Source organism: Pyxicephalus adspersus, chromosome 4, assembly GCF_032062135.1.
Source record: "Pyxicephalus adspersus chromosome 4, UCB_Pads_2.0, whole genome shotgun sequence".
NCBI classification, from domain to species: domain Eukaryota; kingdom Metazoa; phylum Chordata; class Amphibia; order Anura; family Pyxicephalidae; genus Pyxicephalus; species Pyxicephalus adspersus.
This window is the reverse complement of record NC_092861.1, coordinates 34,029,322-34,046,980: the sequence shown is the minus strand read 5'-3', so window position 1 is coordinate 34,046,980 and position 17,659 is coordinate 34,029,322. Positions and strand designations below refer to the sequence as shown.

The following is a 17,659-nucleotide window of genomic DNA, read 5'->3' as shown; positions in this document are numbered from 1 at the left end:
ACTCCTAGTATGCATTTCTTTGCTTTTCCATTCCAACTGTATAATCTTTCTACGTGTATCCTCTGTACCCTGGATTGTATACGTTTCAAATTTTTTTCTCACTGAAACCTTGACAATAAATTATGGTCTGCAGCAACAATTCTCAAATGTGCCAATTTACTGTTGAACTACCTATGTAGAGGGATTGTTTGTTAACATGTTACCATGGCTAGTAGTAATAGAAACTGTTTGTATGTATAACTGATAGTCTGTAAACATTTTTTTTTCAGGATCTCTAGAATGACACATTTCATATTTTAAAATTATAATTTTTGTATTGGCTATACAGAGACGACCATGGAAAAACAGACACAATGGGCCTGATTTATTAAAGTTCTCCAAGGCTGGAGAGCAAGGGGCAAAACTAGAATGGATTTTCTGAAAGTCTAGCTATTTGTTCGCTGTTTGTTAGCAAGTGTTTTCAGTCCTGGACCAGATCCATTCCAGGTTTGCTGGATCACCCAGCTTCACTGATGAAAGTGTATTCTATCCAGCCTAGGAGAACTTTAATAAATCAGGTACAATGGAGTACACTATGTGCATCTCATAGCTTCATTACATTGAAAGGTTACATCTGGCTAGTAAGGGTACTGAAGGTTTTATTACATTATTGCCCCTTGCTTCATGGGGAAGCCACAGAAACGTAACTAGATTTGCAGATTGCTGTAGATATTTTCCCTTAATATGATTATGATTTCTGCTTGTAATATTTCAGGTGAATCTGGTCTCGGAAAATCTACGCTTATTAACAGCCTCTTCCTAACAGACTTATATCCTGAGCGTGTGGTGCCTGGCGCAGCAGGTGATTGAACTATATTCCTTACAGTGTAGTTATTTCAGATATATTACCATCCATACCATGCTATGTAAGAACACATTAAAGTGCAAATGAATCTTTGTGGCTTTGTGATTAAGGATCAGTTAAAATGATTTTATAATTAAAGACAAATGTATGAACTAGTTGAGTATGCAATTTTTCATGTTTTGCTGACTAAACTGCTTTATATTCCTTTAAGATTGTTGGGAGAAGTGCTGTGCCTGTACTTTTCCCAAACACCATGTCATCATTATTGACACTTAAAGCACAGGGAAATGCCCATGTCTTGCTGCAGTTTTTTTCTTTTACTGATTTTTACCCAACTATAAAATAAGACTTAGAAAGTGTGGTAGCTACAAATGTTTTAAAATAGATTTAGAGTAGAGTTATGGTTTTCATTTTGCTTGCAGAAAATGTGAGTTTTTGTAGTTGGTTTGAAACCTAATAATGCTTATTAGGTATTCATCAGTTTGACATGCCAGGATGGGTTACAGATTACATTTGAATGGGATTTTTGTGCAGTTTGATCATTATATTTTTGCTTGAAGCATGGCTGTCATCAGTGCTTACATGTCCTTATCTTTGTGTGATAGATAAGATTGAGCGTACAGTGGAGATTGAAGCATCCACAGTGGAGATAGAGGAGAGGGGGGTAAAGCTTCGTCTTACAGTGGTTGACACTCCAGGCTATGGCGATGCTATGAATTGTGAAGATTGGTAAGTAGAGGTTCAGGTCTTGAAAATATGTATTCTAAATACTGCTGGTGGGGCTGGCGTTACTAGTTTAAACGTTGTGTGGGGGATGCAAAATTATCATGGATCCTTTCAATTACCACAATTATCGGACTTAATGTTACATATTAGTTAACCTTCAGCTTCAAACAATGAGGGAAATCAAGAGCCAAAATGCATATACCAGTTTTCTCCCTAGAAAATTTTTTTAAGCTTTGTAGGCGGAAGCTGTAGGTGGGTGGCGGTGCGTGCGTTGTGACCCAACTTTTCAGTAACCACCCAAAAGGTGCTGGGGAGAACACTGGTACACCATTTAGGGAACATTGCATTCATACAAGATAGATGTCCCCGAAGTATCTTTTCTCTGCATATATTAATCTTTTGTATCTAGAGTCATCAGAATTCTCTATTCACACAATTCTGCCTTGTTCACAGTCTAACAAAAATGTGTCCATTTAAATCTGTTATCAGTTGCAGAGAATACAAGTAGTACATACTGTACATGAAAGATGTCAACTTCATTTTATTGTAGCAAAAAGCTGCAGTCCTTGCTAATATGCATTACAATGTAATACAATTCATCCATAAACCTTGCCAGATTAGCAGTAAAGTTATTACAGTCCGGGTTTATTACTATGCTCTCCCTCTCTTCCTGTGCACCCACTACTTAAAAGGAAACCTGATCAGAGAAGTATAGTTTTGCTTCTATAGCTGTTTTGACCTACCAAAAATAAATGACTACAATTTTTTACTTTGCATATAAGGGTTGTCTACTCTTATGTTAAATAAAAATTAGGTCCACTTTAAATATGTAGGTCCACTTTAAGTTAATATCCTGAAACAAGTAGACAAGTAAAGCATACCAGCTTCATGATTGAGTTGGCTTGACAGTCAGGCAACTAGCAGGAATAGGAACACAGTGGTAACCAATAATGTTTTCCCTTAAGTGTGTAACAAAGTTTTTTGGAGTAAATAAATTATCATCTTTAGGTGTCCTTGTTCCAGGATGTTACAGTAGAATATATATATATATATATAATGACACAACCATCGACCTCTGATGCATCTTCCTCCGGATAGGAGGAAGAAATTGTTTTCTGTCCTGGACTTCATGAACTGAGGCCCCCAGAGTCAGATACCGAATATTTTAACCCTGTTTTGTCTGATGGTCCAAGGCTGCAAACACATGAAGGATACAACACTAAACAATACTTACAAATGCCACAATGACGCGTCACATAAGTGGCTTGCAGAGGAAGAGGAAGTGAATAACTGAGATGTTATAGGGAGGTCAATGACCTACATTATTTAAACAGAGAGATGAATGTTTTAAGGGAATAATTTTTGTTCTCACCCTTTTCCCCCAAAGGAAACCGGCGTTTTTAAGGTTGTTTTTATGGTTTTCATTTAGGTTATTGGCCACCTGCCGGAAATGTTCCCCTTTTTTTTCTTTGTTTGATAATTACAATCCATTCTTTTCATACATTTATATCTGTTTACGCTAGCTATGTTTGTTCATCAGTGCATATAGCTGTTCACATAAATTATGTGTGTTATTTTTTAGCTAGCTGCCAAACCATGAATGAGCAAGAAGAACAGGAAGACAGTAGCTATATTTTTGTGTATATTGCCCTATACCAGTCTACAACTAAACCACAGCAGATTTGCAGCAAAATATTTAAAGTCTTCATTTTTGAATTGTAAATTTCCTCATAAGTTCCTCCTCTCTCAAAACAAGACTATAAAACCTGATTTGCAAACAGTCTACTGAACGCTAGAATTTTCTGCATAAGGACAATTTGCATATATATATAGACACACATTTATTATTCTGTTTTTAAAGTTAAGAGTAACGCTACTGTAAAGTAAAACTTCACACTTTATTCTAGTTTGGAACGAAGTGAAAATTTCCTATGCATTTAAAGCTAAAACATTTACATGTTTTTTGTTTTTAATGATTTGGAAAATAGTTGGTAACCTTATCAAGTACCTATTGCTGTGTTGTCCCACTTGAGTGTCACCCTCTGTTTTTATCTTAAGCTATGTAACACTCTCGAATATTGTAGTTGGAAACAATCTTTCATGATTGTTTCTAATCACAAATGACTGAAAGATGAATGAGTGAGAGACTTGCATTGCAGTCGTTCATCTTCTGGTGGATTCATGAATGAGGTCAGACGACCTCTAAATTCTCGCCAGACTGCGCCTATCAACCGAGATTCATCTGACGTGTGTATGTAGCTTTAGTGGTTATTGTCCCATCAAATGGTCGATTGTCATCAGGTGAGAATAGAGAAACTTGATGCAGTGATAACAAACAGAGGACTTGGAGAGATTGCCTCTCATTTTGGGACAGAAGGTAAAGGGAAATCTCCCCCAATAGGACACCAGACAACATTATTTTTAACAATAAACAGGATTTATCCAGCACCAACCTATTACGCAGCGTTGTATCATGACACAGGTTTATGCTATTCTTTCCAAAATAGGAAAAATGTCTGGCTTTGGTTAACTTTTACGTTGCTTTTCCATTGACAACAGGTTCTAAAGTAGATCCCTTGTTTATCGAACTGCAAACAGCAGTCCTAAATTACCATTCCTGGGAGGAAAAAAAAAATAATATTGGTGCCACATACTCTCTGTGCACATTTCCCATTATCTCTTTTATTACATTTCCCATTATCTCTTTTATTACACTAAACGAGAATTCATGCAGCTTGTTCATCCTACTAATCTAAACAATGTGTGCCTTCTATGAGAAATACTAGAAGAAGACGCAAATGATAAATATGGAGTATTGTCCTAATGTCATTTTTAAATATATATTTTGTTTTTTTTCTCCACCAAAATGCAGTTTCAGACCCATAATTCGCTATGTGGATGACCAATTTGAGCGATATCTTCATGATGAAAGTGGATTGAACCGCCGACATATTGTGGATAACCGTGTCCACTGCTGCTTTTACTTCATCTCCCCCTTTGGCCATGGGTACGTAAAGGTCATGTTCTGCTGTCCATGTTATCAGGTCACCTCTATATTAATGATCAGCCTTTTGATGTCTCGGTACAATTAACATAATCCATACGTCAATATGAATATACAGGGCGATGGAAACAGACATGCAAAGAATTGATTGTGTTAAAATGTAAACTCTTGGAAATATATAATGATCTGTATATATATTGTATCTGTTCACAGTTTGAAGCCCCTTGATGTGGAGTTTATGAAGGCTTTGCACAACAGAGTAAACATTGTTCCTGTTATTGCCAAAGCTGATACTTTGACTTTGAAGGAACGGGAAAGACTGAAGAGAAGAGTAAGAACTGACGATTTTTTGCATCTGTGGGGAATAAAATCCAATTTTACTTGAATATTGTGCATGTTATAGTATTCATATGTACAGAGTAAATGGACCCTAGACATAACAGGGAGATTTACTTGCCCCAACTTTCACTCCCCTGTAGTCTTCCATGCCCATTTCTGGTTTTGATTGCTCTGGATGTTGGTAACAATCGGCGTCCTCCCTTACATTGCAGGGTTATTAGCCCTGCATTGTAGAGGATGATGTCAGTGCCTGGTAACACAGCCTGAAGTGCAGGAGGCTGCATGGGACCAGTCACGTGGATGCCTGCAGGAGCAAGGGAATATAGTAAGTAAATATATTTGTTCTGCTTCCCCTGAGCATAAATCAGCATTTACCCTGTTTAATATTTCCTGGAGTTTAGCTTCATGTACTTGTAATAATATTCCACCTTCTAAACTGCTTAACAGGCTTATATTCATTATCACATATCAAAATGATCTTGTTCTTTTTAAACTTTCAGTTTATTGCCTAATGAGCACCAAAATCACATTTTATTACCTATAGTATAACCCTCTTCTGTGATCCAGTAAAATGTAATGTAACTAAGGTCTTGAGTTTGATTTTGAGGCAAAGAGTTGCCTTAAAAGCACCCACTCTCCCAGAACCCAATGAGGACCTTAGTTGGAATAGCAAAGCTTCAACAGCAGTCTACCCACCCCTTGTAGCAAAGGATTGAGAGGAGAAATTTAAAAAGTATGAAATGTTCACTTTAAAGGAGGAAATATATCACAATTTATTCAAGCTATACAAATATTTAAAAATTTGCTTTTGAAATTCCTGCAGCATTAAGGCCATCCAGTGATGGGTCAGCAGTCGAATACAGCTGTATTGTTTTGCACTGTACCATCAATAGTGTGATTATAACTACTCTGCGTGATGATCTTATGTGTCTTATCTGTAACCCTAATGTTAGGCAGGCACAAATGGCACGAATCATAAAGAGATCTGTTATCAAGCAGTGAATCATACATTAAGCAACTGGTGGAGATCCAATAACTGCCATTTAAAACTAATTAACCGAAAAGTTCGTCCATCAGAGAATGTTTCTAACAGTCAGGCGAATCTTCATAATTATTATCGTTATCATATATAATCATTATTTTGAAGCCCTAGAAAGAAAGTCTAGACCCCTTAGAAAGGTCATGACTTGACTTTTCTCCAAAGAAGTTAAAGAAGAGTTTCAAGAATGTGAATAGTTAGTAAATGAGCAGCAGCTCACTGATGAGTCTCCTGCGTTGGGCAGTACAGAAGGCTAGTAGTAAGGTTCCATGTAAACAGCATTTATGAATATTTAAATGAATACATAATTGGATTAAATGGAAATCGTTTATTTTTGCTGACTATTCTGCCATAAATAAATTTTACCATTGTTTATTTCCTTTTTATGTTGTGCCATCTAGTGTCACTTAACTAGTACTACAATTTCTAGTTTTATTAATGAAAGGGACACGTTATTAATACTACAATTATTGCTGCTGTATTCATCACATCTAGAGGTCTGTTTAGAAATGTTTTCACCCATGGTTTACACATTTTCTAATTAGATTTTGTTTGCATGATTGGTGGAAGTTGTGTAAATCTTATGTGAAAACATTTATAAATAGACCTAAAGTTTAAATGTTGATGTCTTAAAATTATGTGCAATAAAATGATAATTTACTGTTATTTGTACCCCTAAAATTATGTTGCTACCTCTTTTCCTTTCTTGTAAAAAGTGCCCAACTATGACTAATAATTTGATTGCTTGACACTTCTACAACTAGTAATGTTATCATACCTCTCTTGTATTTGTAGATTCTAGATGAGATTGAGGAACGTGGCATTAAGATTTATCAGCTTCCAGATGCAGAGTCTGATGAAGATGAAGACTTTAAGGAGCAGACAAGGCTTTTAAAGGTGTGTAGCAACTTCTATGGCAACTGTTTCATAAATACGCCAGGATACTAGAAATACTAAACAAGTAGTTACAGGATTTCATCCGATAAACCTATCTTTTTTTTTTCTTTTTTTTTCTTAAGCTTAGATATAATGGGCAAGAGGCAATTCTTTTCTAAGGATTTTATTGCAGTCAGCCTCCTCATTGGCAAGATTTACCCTTGTGTTCTTATTAAAACAAATTTAGAGTATGTGAAAGTCACCAGGACAGGAAGACAAAAAACTATTAAAAAAAAAAACCTGACCGTTTCTAAAGTATTCCTAATGTACTAAAGTTGCTGCCCCTGTCTGAATCATAAATATAAAGATTGTTTTCTACTGCACTGATAGTAACAGTAAGTTTGCCAAACGTGGAACACAAAAAGCAATGAAAATGAGACTGACTTTTTAGCCCTTACCTCTTTAAACAATACTAAAAAGAAAGTTTTGACAAGAGTTTGAGTTTGACACTGCTTTTTTGTCTAAGTTGGTTCTTCTAACATCTGGTTTGTATCCCATAATTTATCTAATCATATCTCTCTATCACAAGCATTGTATTGTAAAAGTAGTGTTTGTAATAAGGGAATGTAGAATGTTACCTACAGTAGTACCTTTTCTAATGATAACCGTATCTTTCAGCAATACCTGCTGTTACTAGAGCTCCTTCCTTGCCATGCCTACCTTCCATCTAGTACCTTTATACAAATTAACACCTTTCCGTTCTTCAATTTCAACATTGTTGTTCTGCATAGTTTGAATCAACTTTGTTGTTACTGTTAACTGTTATGAGTTAAAACATTTCTCTGTGATCACTACTGTTTAGTGTTAACTGTACAGTCAAATCATGGGTTTGCTTTAATTATGTGTGCTGACTCCTCACTCACCTCCTTTTGCTTATCCAACATTGGGCTTGATTTATTAAAGCTCTCTAAAACTGGAGAGAATAGACTATCATAATATAACCTCAGTGATCCAGCAAACCTGGAATGGATTTCTTAAGGGTTATTTGCAATTATTTGGCTTATAATTGTGACGAACGCTCTCACAGCCCGCACCCCTGGGCATAGACTTTCCAGCTCGCTCCGCAACAGTCCACACACCAGCAGACTGGAGAGGGGCCGCCACGGGACAAGGGTAACCACTCTGGTATCCCTTGCCACACACCTTCACAGGTAGACTGCCACCACGTGCTCAGATGGAAGCACACACCGTTACCCTTGACAACTGCAGTTATGCGTCTGCTTCTTTTGTGCCACCTACTGCCACTCCAGATAGGGATGTTTCAGAAATCGCAAGGGTTTTAGTAGCGTTTTGTGTTAGTAGTTACAATATTTCCACTTGGAGCATTCAGAGATTAGGCTTACACTTTTTATGGTGTTTAATAAGTAAAAAAAAAATACAAACACAGTGCATAAACAAATTATAGAAAATATAGACTAATCTAAGTACAATAGCAGAACTATAGCAACAGCATAATATAAAAAGAGAAAACTGTAAAATAATACTTAGGTGGAGTTGGTTTGCTTTTGGTCCAGGTTGTTGTGTAAAGTCCAAGTTATCAGCAGAGTCACAGGGCTCCCTGCAGTGCTCGATGTGTCAGTGCCGTTGTCCTGAGCAACAAGATGTCAGTGAGAGCTGTGTCTGCTAGAATTACATGGCTTTTTCTAGGCCAACCACAGAGGTGGGACTAATACAACAATCAATGACAGCAGGGTGGGGGCTGTCTGAAGCGCTGTGTCCATATGGGTTATGATGCTCTGTGGACACTTCCAAAATGCCCTTGTTTTAGCCATTTATAATTCACAAGTAAAGGTTTTATGAACTGCCGACCCCCAGATTATTAATCACCACAAAATAAGAAGTTCACAGAGACCAAACTAGGCATGTCTGGGGCTTATAGTTCACCAGGACAGGCTACTTATGGTTTCCAGGCTTTCAGACTAGTTCTTGGTCCCAAAATGCTCACCATAACATTACAACTACAAATCAGCCAACTACTACTTCATACAGAATGGTATATTGGAAAAACACAGATTATTAATAAATGGGTTGCAGAATACATCTTAAGCTGCGTACACACTTGCAATTTTTATCGTTGGAAATGAACGACGAACGACCGATTGGCCACCGATTGGCCAAAAATCGTTCGTAAATAAGTAACCAACGACGCCGACGAACGAGGATAGTCGTTGGAAATGAACGACCGGACCGGTGCATCGGATTGGACGACGATCGTTGACCATCTATCGTGTGTACGGTCGTTCAGTGATCGTCCATGGTCTGAGCATGCGCGATGAACAAACGTTCGCTCACTTCCTGTGGTGCACGTCACTTCTTGTATCGTTCAAACGATCGCATCTATCGTGTGTACAATATCTTTGAACGATCGTGTCGTTATCTGTATGTACAGGATCGGTGTCATACGATCGTTCGCTGATATCGTGCAGGATCGTTCGTCGTTCGTTTACCAAAGATATTAAGTGAAAGTGTGTACGTAGCTTAAGAGTTCAATCAGGGCCACTCTGCAAGCCTTATCTTAGTTTTTTGACCCCTGGAGACACAAAACAATGATAAGGAAATTTATGACCCTGGTCTGTTAGAGAGAAAATTTCCAAGAAAGACGTTTTAAAGGAAGACCATTTGTTATTTTTAAAGGGGAAATCAGGACTTAATATTTTCCAAAATATCACAATATTAGTGGGACCAGATTAATTCTAGGTTTGCTGGATCACCCAGGTTATATCATTATATTCTATCTTTTAGAGAGCTTTAATAAATGCCAGGAGAAAAGAAAAGTAAGCCCTGATATCACAACTTAGAGTTGACATGGGCTGAAGACCTGTGTCTCCCTCATGACAATCTCTTATCCCACAAGTGATACACCTAGTGATGCACTTTCTGATATTGCAGTAATATCCTATCTTAATGGCGGATAAGTTGGTTGATAATAGAATGCTTATTACAGTATTAACATATGGCAGAACATTAGTAGGGGCCATTAGTGGCATTGTTTTAAATTTTTTTTTTTTACTTCATGCAGTGTTGTATCATTTTTTGTTTAAGCTTTTAAAATTCTGAAATTAAGTTATGTTAGACAGTGTGATGTTATTCATATTTCTTGGTAATGCTGTTGCTTTCGTGTGTACTGTATATACTATATCTTTGTTTTTTCCTTGTAGGCCAGTATTCCCTTCTCTGTTGTTGGATCTAACCAGCTTATTGAGGCTAAAGGTAAAAAGGTCAGAGGCCGGCTGTATCCTTGGGGTGTGGTAGAAGTGGAGAACCCAGAACACAATGACTTTCTTAAACTAAGGACAATGCTTATGTAAGTGTAGACAAGGCTTTTTTACATTTGCTACTTTCTTTCGGGTAATATGAATATTAGAAGTGTATGAAGCACATCTAGATATAAAATATACTTAAAGGTCCAGTTATTTCTGGATTTTTGTAGATTGGGCCACATTTATAATGTCTTTTAGAGAGTTCACTGCCAAGGCTTTTCCACAGTAGACTGCATGTCTACCAACCCATTCACAACGCCTTAATCCTGCTTTACCTGGGCACACAGAAGATTCCGTTTTGGGTAAAGCCTATAAGCCTATTGTTATGTTTCAACAGCGATTAAAGAAAAAAAAAAAACACATTTCTGATTATGCATTGTGCTTTAGCAAAGTAAATGCCATTGGTTTAGGGGTTACATTTACTTTTTAATTTTCTGGCTCCATCTCTAAAATAGTACTATGGACAATAGTAAAACTTCAAGCTCTATCTTGTAGTATTAAACCAAAGGCCGGCTTTCCAACAAGGCATTTCTGGTGTATAAGTAGCCAATTACTAAAAAATGCAATGTGGCATTTTTCAGGTTTAAACATTTGTGTGTTCTGTAGAATACACAAAAAAGGTTTTGGAGGTAGAAGTTTTCCTTTCATTTGGAAACCTCCTAGTATTTGTAAAATATCTTGTTTTTATCTGACAGCTATGTCCGATACTGTTAAAACCTGTTACTGATACTGTTAGTTCATTGTTAGACTTCCTCACCCAACACCTTGACAAATGGGACCTACAGCAATTAATCTTGTTAGGCTATATAAATATTAATATACAGGTTGACATTCAAAAATACAGCAACCTCCAGACATTAGGAGTGCCTGACTTTCGAAAATTCCGGATTTTTTTTTACAGTTCTGTATGCTGTATATATTTATCAGAAAATGACTACCTGTACAGTCCTTTAAATGGGTTCAGCATCCATAATAGGGCTATACGGCAGCAAATAAATGAGAAGGAATGAGCAGGAAAGCACATGCAGGCAAGACCCAACAGCCGATTCTGGAGAACAGCGCCATCAAAACATAAACGGCGCCTCCAGAAAACAGTGTAAATTTGAAAATGTCCTCCGAAATCCATGCCGGAAATCTGAAGGAACCGGTTTGTCCATGGTCGTATTTTTGAATGTCAACCTGTACCCCAAAAATTATTATACATTAAGCAAATGCTTCCAATTTTATACCTTTTTTTTTTTTTATTTATTTTTTTTATTATTCAAATGTTTATACAGCCAAAGCCAGATGGAAGTCTAAGCCTTCCTCTTGCAATAAAATAAGCTTACCTACCTGTTTATAACCTTTCCTTCAATGTGCATAGAGCTTTGAATGTGCAGCTCATTGTATCATCTCAGTGTAGCTGGCTGGGATCATACAATGAATGACGTCCCCTGCACATGTTTGCAAGTTTTGTCACTCCAGCCTGGCCAAATAGGATGACTAAACCTAAAAACGGTTTGGATGAAGATCTTGATGCCCATGATGGAGTGAGGAGAAGTGTAATTAAAAAAATTGCAGTTAGAAAGTAAATGTATTTTTGCTGAAGAGATTGTTTGTTTATATTCTTGTTTAGTTGTGCTTTAGGTTCCTTACAATATACCCTCTCAAGACTGCTAAAATCTGGTATAATATTCAAGTTGTGTAGATAACTAATTGCACATTTGCATCAGCGATGGTTGCTTAGGGTCAACCTCTACTGTATGAAAAGAATTTCCATAACAAATTAGCCCAGATTAGCCAAGTGGTCGGTTGGCATATAGAACAACTGCTCTGTACCGGTCTGAAATTTCTTTGCCTGTATTTTCAAAGTTTTATGAATCTCTTAAAAATTGCATGTCCATTAATTGGGTGCTAGTGGGTATTTCCTTATTTTCATGATCCTGGGCTCTTTCTCTGGTCTTTCCCTCCCATTATTTCAATGACCAGGCAAAATAATCTCTTTTACAGTAAACTTAGATGGGTAGAATAATTTTTATGGTAATTAGAGAAGTTTTCCTCCCAGCCTGGTAATTAATAAATGAATAAAGACCTTTTGCTGCATACAAACCTTTTATGGCTTTTCTGTTTTAATATATAATGTGTATTTTGTGTTTGCAGCACACACATGCAGGATCTGCAGGAGGTCACTCAGGATCTGCATTATGAAAACTTTCGCTCTGAGCGTCTCAAAAAAGGAGGTGGCAGGTACAGTGTCAGCTTAATTTAAGTAATGATGAGGCATATTGAATTCTGATTCTGGAATGCATTGGTGCTGTGGGGATCACATGGGTTTTGCTGGCAGAACGTTGTAAGTGCTTAATATTTAGATTGGTAGTTTTGAATGTTCTGCTTGATTAAAATCAGATGATATGTTAATTAATTGTATCTGTTATTTTCTACATCAGTATGGAAAATGTGGAGGTGTCTAAGGACCAGATACTGCTGGAAAAGGAAGCCGAGGTGAGAAATCCTACTTACATGTAATAGAAGTAACCATACATTTTCCTATTTCAACGTCAGAGTGATTCTTCTACTTTACACTGGGTATACAAGAGCTGGTGTCTGGCTTGGGCACATTTGACTTTGTGTCTTTCCGTCCCTTAACATGTTACATTCTGTTTGTTTTTTGGCTGGTGGCTGTTAGCAGCAAATGTAAAGTGATGATATACCTGCTCCTAAAGCTGCGTACACACGTGCAATTTTTGTAGTTTGAAAGGATCTTTCCACCAAAGGACTACACGATGCATGAACGGTTCTGCTCTATGGAGAGGGGAGGGGAAGAGGGACGGAGTGGCACCCTGCTGCGCGCTCTCCCCCTAGGATAGGTCGTCGTTCATCGTCCATGGATCCGCCAGGACGGTCGTTCGGACGATGGGCGACGCCGACTGTACACACGCCAGATTTTCGCCCGATATCTGGCCGATGCCGATTGTCGGGCGAGAAAAATCTGACGTGTGTACGCAGCTTTATTCTGTGTGGAAAAGCAGATTGCCTTCTGAATGCAAGCTACGTGTTTAAATCTCTGACTCAAACTATGACAAGTAGTCATTTTGTTCGATTTTGTCTTGTAGCTTCGTCGTATGCAGGAAATGATTGCAAGAATGCAAGCTCAGATGCAGATTCAGAGACAAGAAGGCGATGCACATATGTAATGGTAAGGAGACATATTTATGCTGTGTTTTCTAATTCATTCAGTTTTTTTTATATATCTAAACAATTTAAATCATATTCCTAGAAATGGAAAAGTGCATCAGCAAAAAAATCAAGCTAATTATCAATCCTTCACTTTTGCATCTTTCTGGGCCTGATCAGTTATCAGATTTCCACAATGGACTTATTCCATATTAATTCAATATATATTATTAAATATTTTATAGAATCTCTGTCGCCAACACTCCTTTTCTCTTGCTTAAGTAATATTACCTGTGTAAAGTGCAGTATATTGTTAGTTTGCACGTTAAGCTTTGCTCCTCACCAAATAAAAAGATATTGGACTTGCATGACAAGTGGTAATAAATGTTGTTCTGATAGATTCTTAATCTCTATAAATTTTATTTGATTTAGATATAAATAAGGTAATACATATTGTATGAAAAAAAGGATGGAAGTCCAAAAGATTTGTAGCATGTGTTTCTTCTCTTCTGATCCTTGCTAACTCTAACCATTTAACTAGCACCTCCTAAGGCGTTTAACTTTGTATGGATTGCCAATGACAGCAAAGTAAAGAAGTATGAAAAAATATACTGTGTGTTTGAATATAACTAAGAAAGTAAAAATGGTCAGTATGTGTATGATAGGAAAAAAGCTCATCTTGCATTTTATCTTTAAAGAGATGGATATAGAAATATGCAGGCTGCCAATATTGCTGTGAATTTGTGAAAATGCTAGCTAGCTAGCTACCTGGCTTTCATTCTCATCATCTAGCTTTAGTAAAGACTATGAGATTTCCTGAACCTAATACTTCTACCAGGTCAGTATCTTAAAAGTAAAGAAGCCACAAGATCAACACAACAGCTGCATTACCAGACTTGTGTAAGGAGGTGAACAGTGGCAGCCCTTATATTTGTTTGATGACAGGTTAGGTTAATGCATTGCCTTGTTAATATACTGCTTTCCTGTCTGTAATATGTGTTAAGGCTGTTTTTTTCGTTCCAGGCATGAATTCACGGTTCAGAACAGGAGCTGCCGCCTGTCCAGGATCCGTCTCCTGTAGCCTTTTGTAATGTTTAAATGCTGACATTTTTATATCTGCCAGTCAGTCAGAGGCATAGTTTTATGCCATGCACATTCTGTATAGAAGCACACTTTTCATATCTGAATAGTCCCATACTCTTTCTATGTTACAATGTTGTCTACTTTTACACAATGTACACATTGATAATCATATATACATAATTATGGAAATGCATGTTATACTCCATTCAAAGCAGCATGAGACATCAGTTTCACTTTACATTGCACATTTCTTTACATAGGTCATTGTACTGCTTTTATTGCACAGCTGTCACTAGCGGTCCAGTTTCTCAGTGGTTCATCATTAAATCTTGTTTGCTGGGCTTTTAGCATAGGCACTATAAATCACACAATTTCTGGCCACCTATTATTAGAAATAGTCTACTTTTTAATGGGCTCTTGATGGACTTGAGATGGGAGGATCAGCAAGGCACAAAGGATCTAATATTTTCATCTGTAGTGAACAAATATGGCTGCCTTCTTCTATATATTTGTTGTTATCTTTGCAAAAGCACTTACAAAGACTCACATCCTTCTCTTTTGCAAAAGAACCAACATACCCTGAGCTGTTAATTGAAGGTATTTTAACTAGTGAATCAATATGTTTGCTAGTTAATTAAAGAAGTTTTCTATAGCCACTTCACTATTATATTGTAAAAAATTAAGGGAATTCCTAGGGTGCTATTATTAATATAAAATTGTTTGTTAACTTGTTTCTGGTGTCTGTACATCATTGTATACTGCTCATCGATGACCCACAATGCAAGAAGCCAGCACTCAATATCTGGATATATTTTCTGGATGTTTGGAATATTAAAGCCATTGGTTTAGCATGACGACCAGGTAGCTGAGATATTTAGGAAAAGGTTAGAAGTGGCGGCCTTCGAATCTGTTAGCTCATGTTTCCTTTCAGCATTATTGTAGATATTTTACAAGGTGTTTTGAAGGGTGTTGAAAGAGTTTTACTTTGACCACTGTTAGACAGCAACAAGATTTGCTTTTCATGTAAAAGTGTACACAAACCCGAATTCTTGTTTTTGGTATGTTTGGCATGTAACCTCTGTATACAGTTTTTTTTTTTTCTTTTTGAGAAATAATGTTTTGTAAATCTCATGTAACACTTTACCAAGAGAACTTGCCTGTAACAAAACGTCCTGTATCAGGCTAACAACACTATAATTCCCCCCTGCAATGAGTAACGGTATTGCTTGCCATGGAAGCTGCTTCAGGTTGCCAATTTAATAGAAACCACGACAGTCAAATTTAGGAGCACAGACGGCAGGCTGACAACACTGCTTCTACATGTTAGGCAGCCGCTTAGTAATGTCATCAAGGAACAAAAAGTTCTATTACTGGAAGAATCTTCATATGGAAAATTCTGCAACAGATTCACAAAAAATAAATAAGTAAACTGTATATAGTGATATTTGATGCCTAACATACTAAAAAATGGATTTTTAAGCTTACTTATATTGAACCTGTAAGCCTGGTACAGTTATTTAGGAGGATAAATCTGTTATTCCAATACATAAGAAATGCTAGCTGTTTTATTAGCAAGCCTTGTACAGATGTACAACATAACGGTCGCCAGCAATGTTCGTTATGATGTTCCAATGATAATAAAATATATGGACCTGTTGGCCACATGGTATGATAGGTGGCTTCAGTGAATAATAATGAGCCAAGAACAAAAAGGAAGGGCAACAACCATGAGAAGAAGTCATTGTTTTCATCCACAATACATCTCCCTAGATTTCTATTGTCCTGGGGTGCTGCAAGAATTAATCAAGGGTTCCTGCTTTATCTTTCCAGTACTATTTCAGTTGATGAATACAATGTAATAACTTGATACAGCTAAAGGGATTATGCCATTTGATTGCCCATGACTGAGGAATATATTTTAAGGTCTTCTAATATGTTAGCATTGATGTAATGCACAAACAGGGTTACATGTGATTCCAAAAAAACTAAATATTTTTTTCTTTTCTTTTGTGCCCTGAGTGTCGTTTTATGGTTACTGATTTATATTCCATATAGCATAATGTAGTCATTGTAGTCCTCATGTGTGAAAGTGCCAGGGCTAATGACCCTAACTTTTGTTACACCGAACTGCCTCAGTCCTGAATAAGGTCCTGCAACATTTCATACCTGGTTTACTTATCAGTTCCTATATGATATCTCCTGAATGCCAAGTGGAGCTTTACACCTGAGCATATGTGAAATGACGTGCTATTCTACAGATTATTCTACTGAAACAAAGGAGTTCGGATTATATATATACATATATATATTGCCATAAAAAACAATATGTCAATGTGTATTTCAGATTAGAGAATGTTCAGTAACTTGTTCAGCTGACATTGCTTTCTGAAGTCAGTATTTAGTGCAAATGTGATCATACCCAACTGTTACAAATTACATTTTTGTCTCTGAAACAGTAAGCTGACTGCTTAAATTTTTGGCTAGGGCTCCCCATCTAAACACAGCGTATGCGAATTGTATGTCTATAATTAGATGAACTATGATCTTCTAGTACGTGGAAACTACAACATCTGCTGTTTATTGCAGATTTTTGTTTCAGGGATTTTGTTAAGTGGAAAATTGTTTCCTTTCCATCATTTAATTTACTTTCTCTTTTTTTTATAACAAATATGAGATTAAGATTCTAAATCGCAGTTTCAGTTCCCACTTACTGAAAACTAGAATAATAATGAAAGTTATTAGAATTTACTCTAAGCTTATGGTTTATTAAGTCCCAATAATATTGACAGATGGGACTAATACAAAGATATAACTGAGTGTCTAAACCAATCAGAAAAATGACAACTGGAATATGTTTTGTTGTTCTCCATGAGTTCTGAGCTGCGCCCACTTAGTGTTCTTGAATTATCAAATTTCTGGTTTATTTTGAGCAGGGCTGAATCTTCAATGCATGTCTCACCACCATATTGCTGATCAATGTGACTGGTGAGGGGCAGAACAGGTCAGTTGAGCCTGAGTGCTAGGACACTGACCCTAACCTACTCCGAGTAAGCAAAGTAAGAGATTCTCTTTAAAGTAAACCAGGATCTTGCACAATTCTTATTGAATCCATAGGCCGATGTAGTCTTTTGTAAAGATTGCATTTTAAAAATAATCTGTGTCCGAGACCTAGGCAGATAAATGGAATGTGGAGCTCAAATTTACTTAAAATACTTGAGTTTGACTCTACCCCTCCTGCTTTCTGAGTCTCTATATTGTTTCTTTTAATGTAATCA

The 17,659-nt window shown here is 36.8% G+C and overlaps 1 protein-coding gene across 2 annotated transcripts in view; it reads left to right on the top strand.

The window, feature by feature from the left end:
- SEPTIN2 (septin 2) overlaps positions 1-17,209 on the top strand; it is a 32,093-nt gene extending 14,884 nt beyond the window's left edge. For both annotated transcript variants that reach the window (XM_072407826.1, XM_072407827.1), the window contains exons 4-13: positions 755-841; positions 1,450-1,573; positions 4,443-4,577; positions 4,788-4,905; positions 6,748-6,849; positions 10,047-10,192; positions 12,288-12,374; positions 12,575-12,629; positions 13,241-13,323; positions 14,325-17,209. In XM_072407826.1, coding sequence (XP_072263927.1) covers positions 755-841; positions 1,450-1,573; positions 4,443-4,577; positions 4,788-4,905; positions 6,748-6,849; positions 10,047-10,192; positions 12,288-12,374; positions 12,575-12,629; positions 13,241-13,321 — 935 coding nt within the window. In that variant the 3' untranslated portion in view covers positions 13,322-13,323; positions 14,325-17,209. The remainder of the gene's footprint in view (positions 1-754; positions 842-1,449; positions 1,574-4,442; positions 4,578-4,787; positions 4,906-6,747; positions 6,850-10,046; positions 10,193-12,287; positions 12,375-12,574; positions 12,630-13,240; positions 13,324-14,324) is intronic.
- The last annotated feature ends 450 nt before the right edge of the window (positions 17,210-17,659 follow it).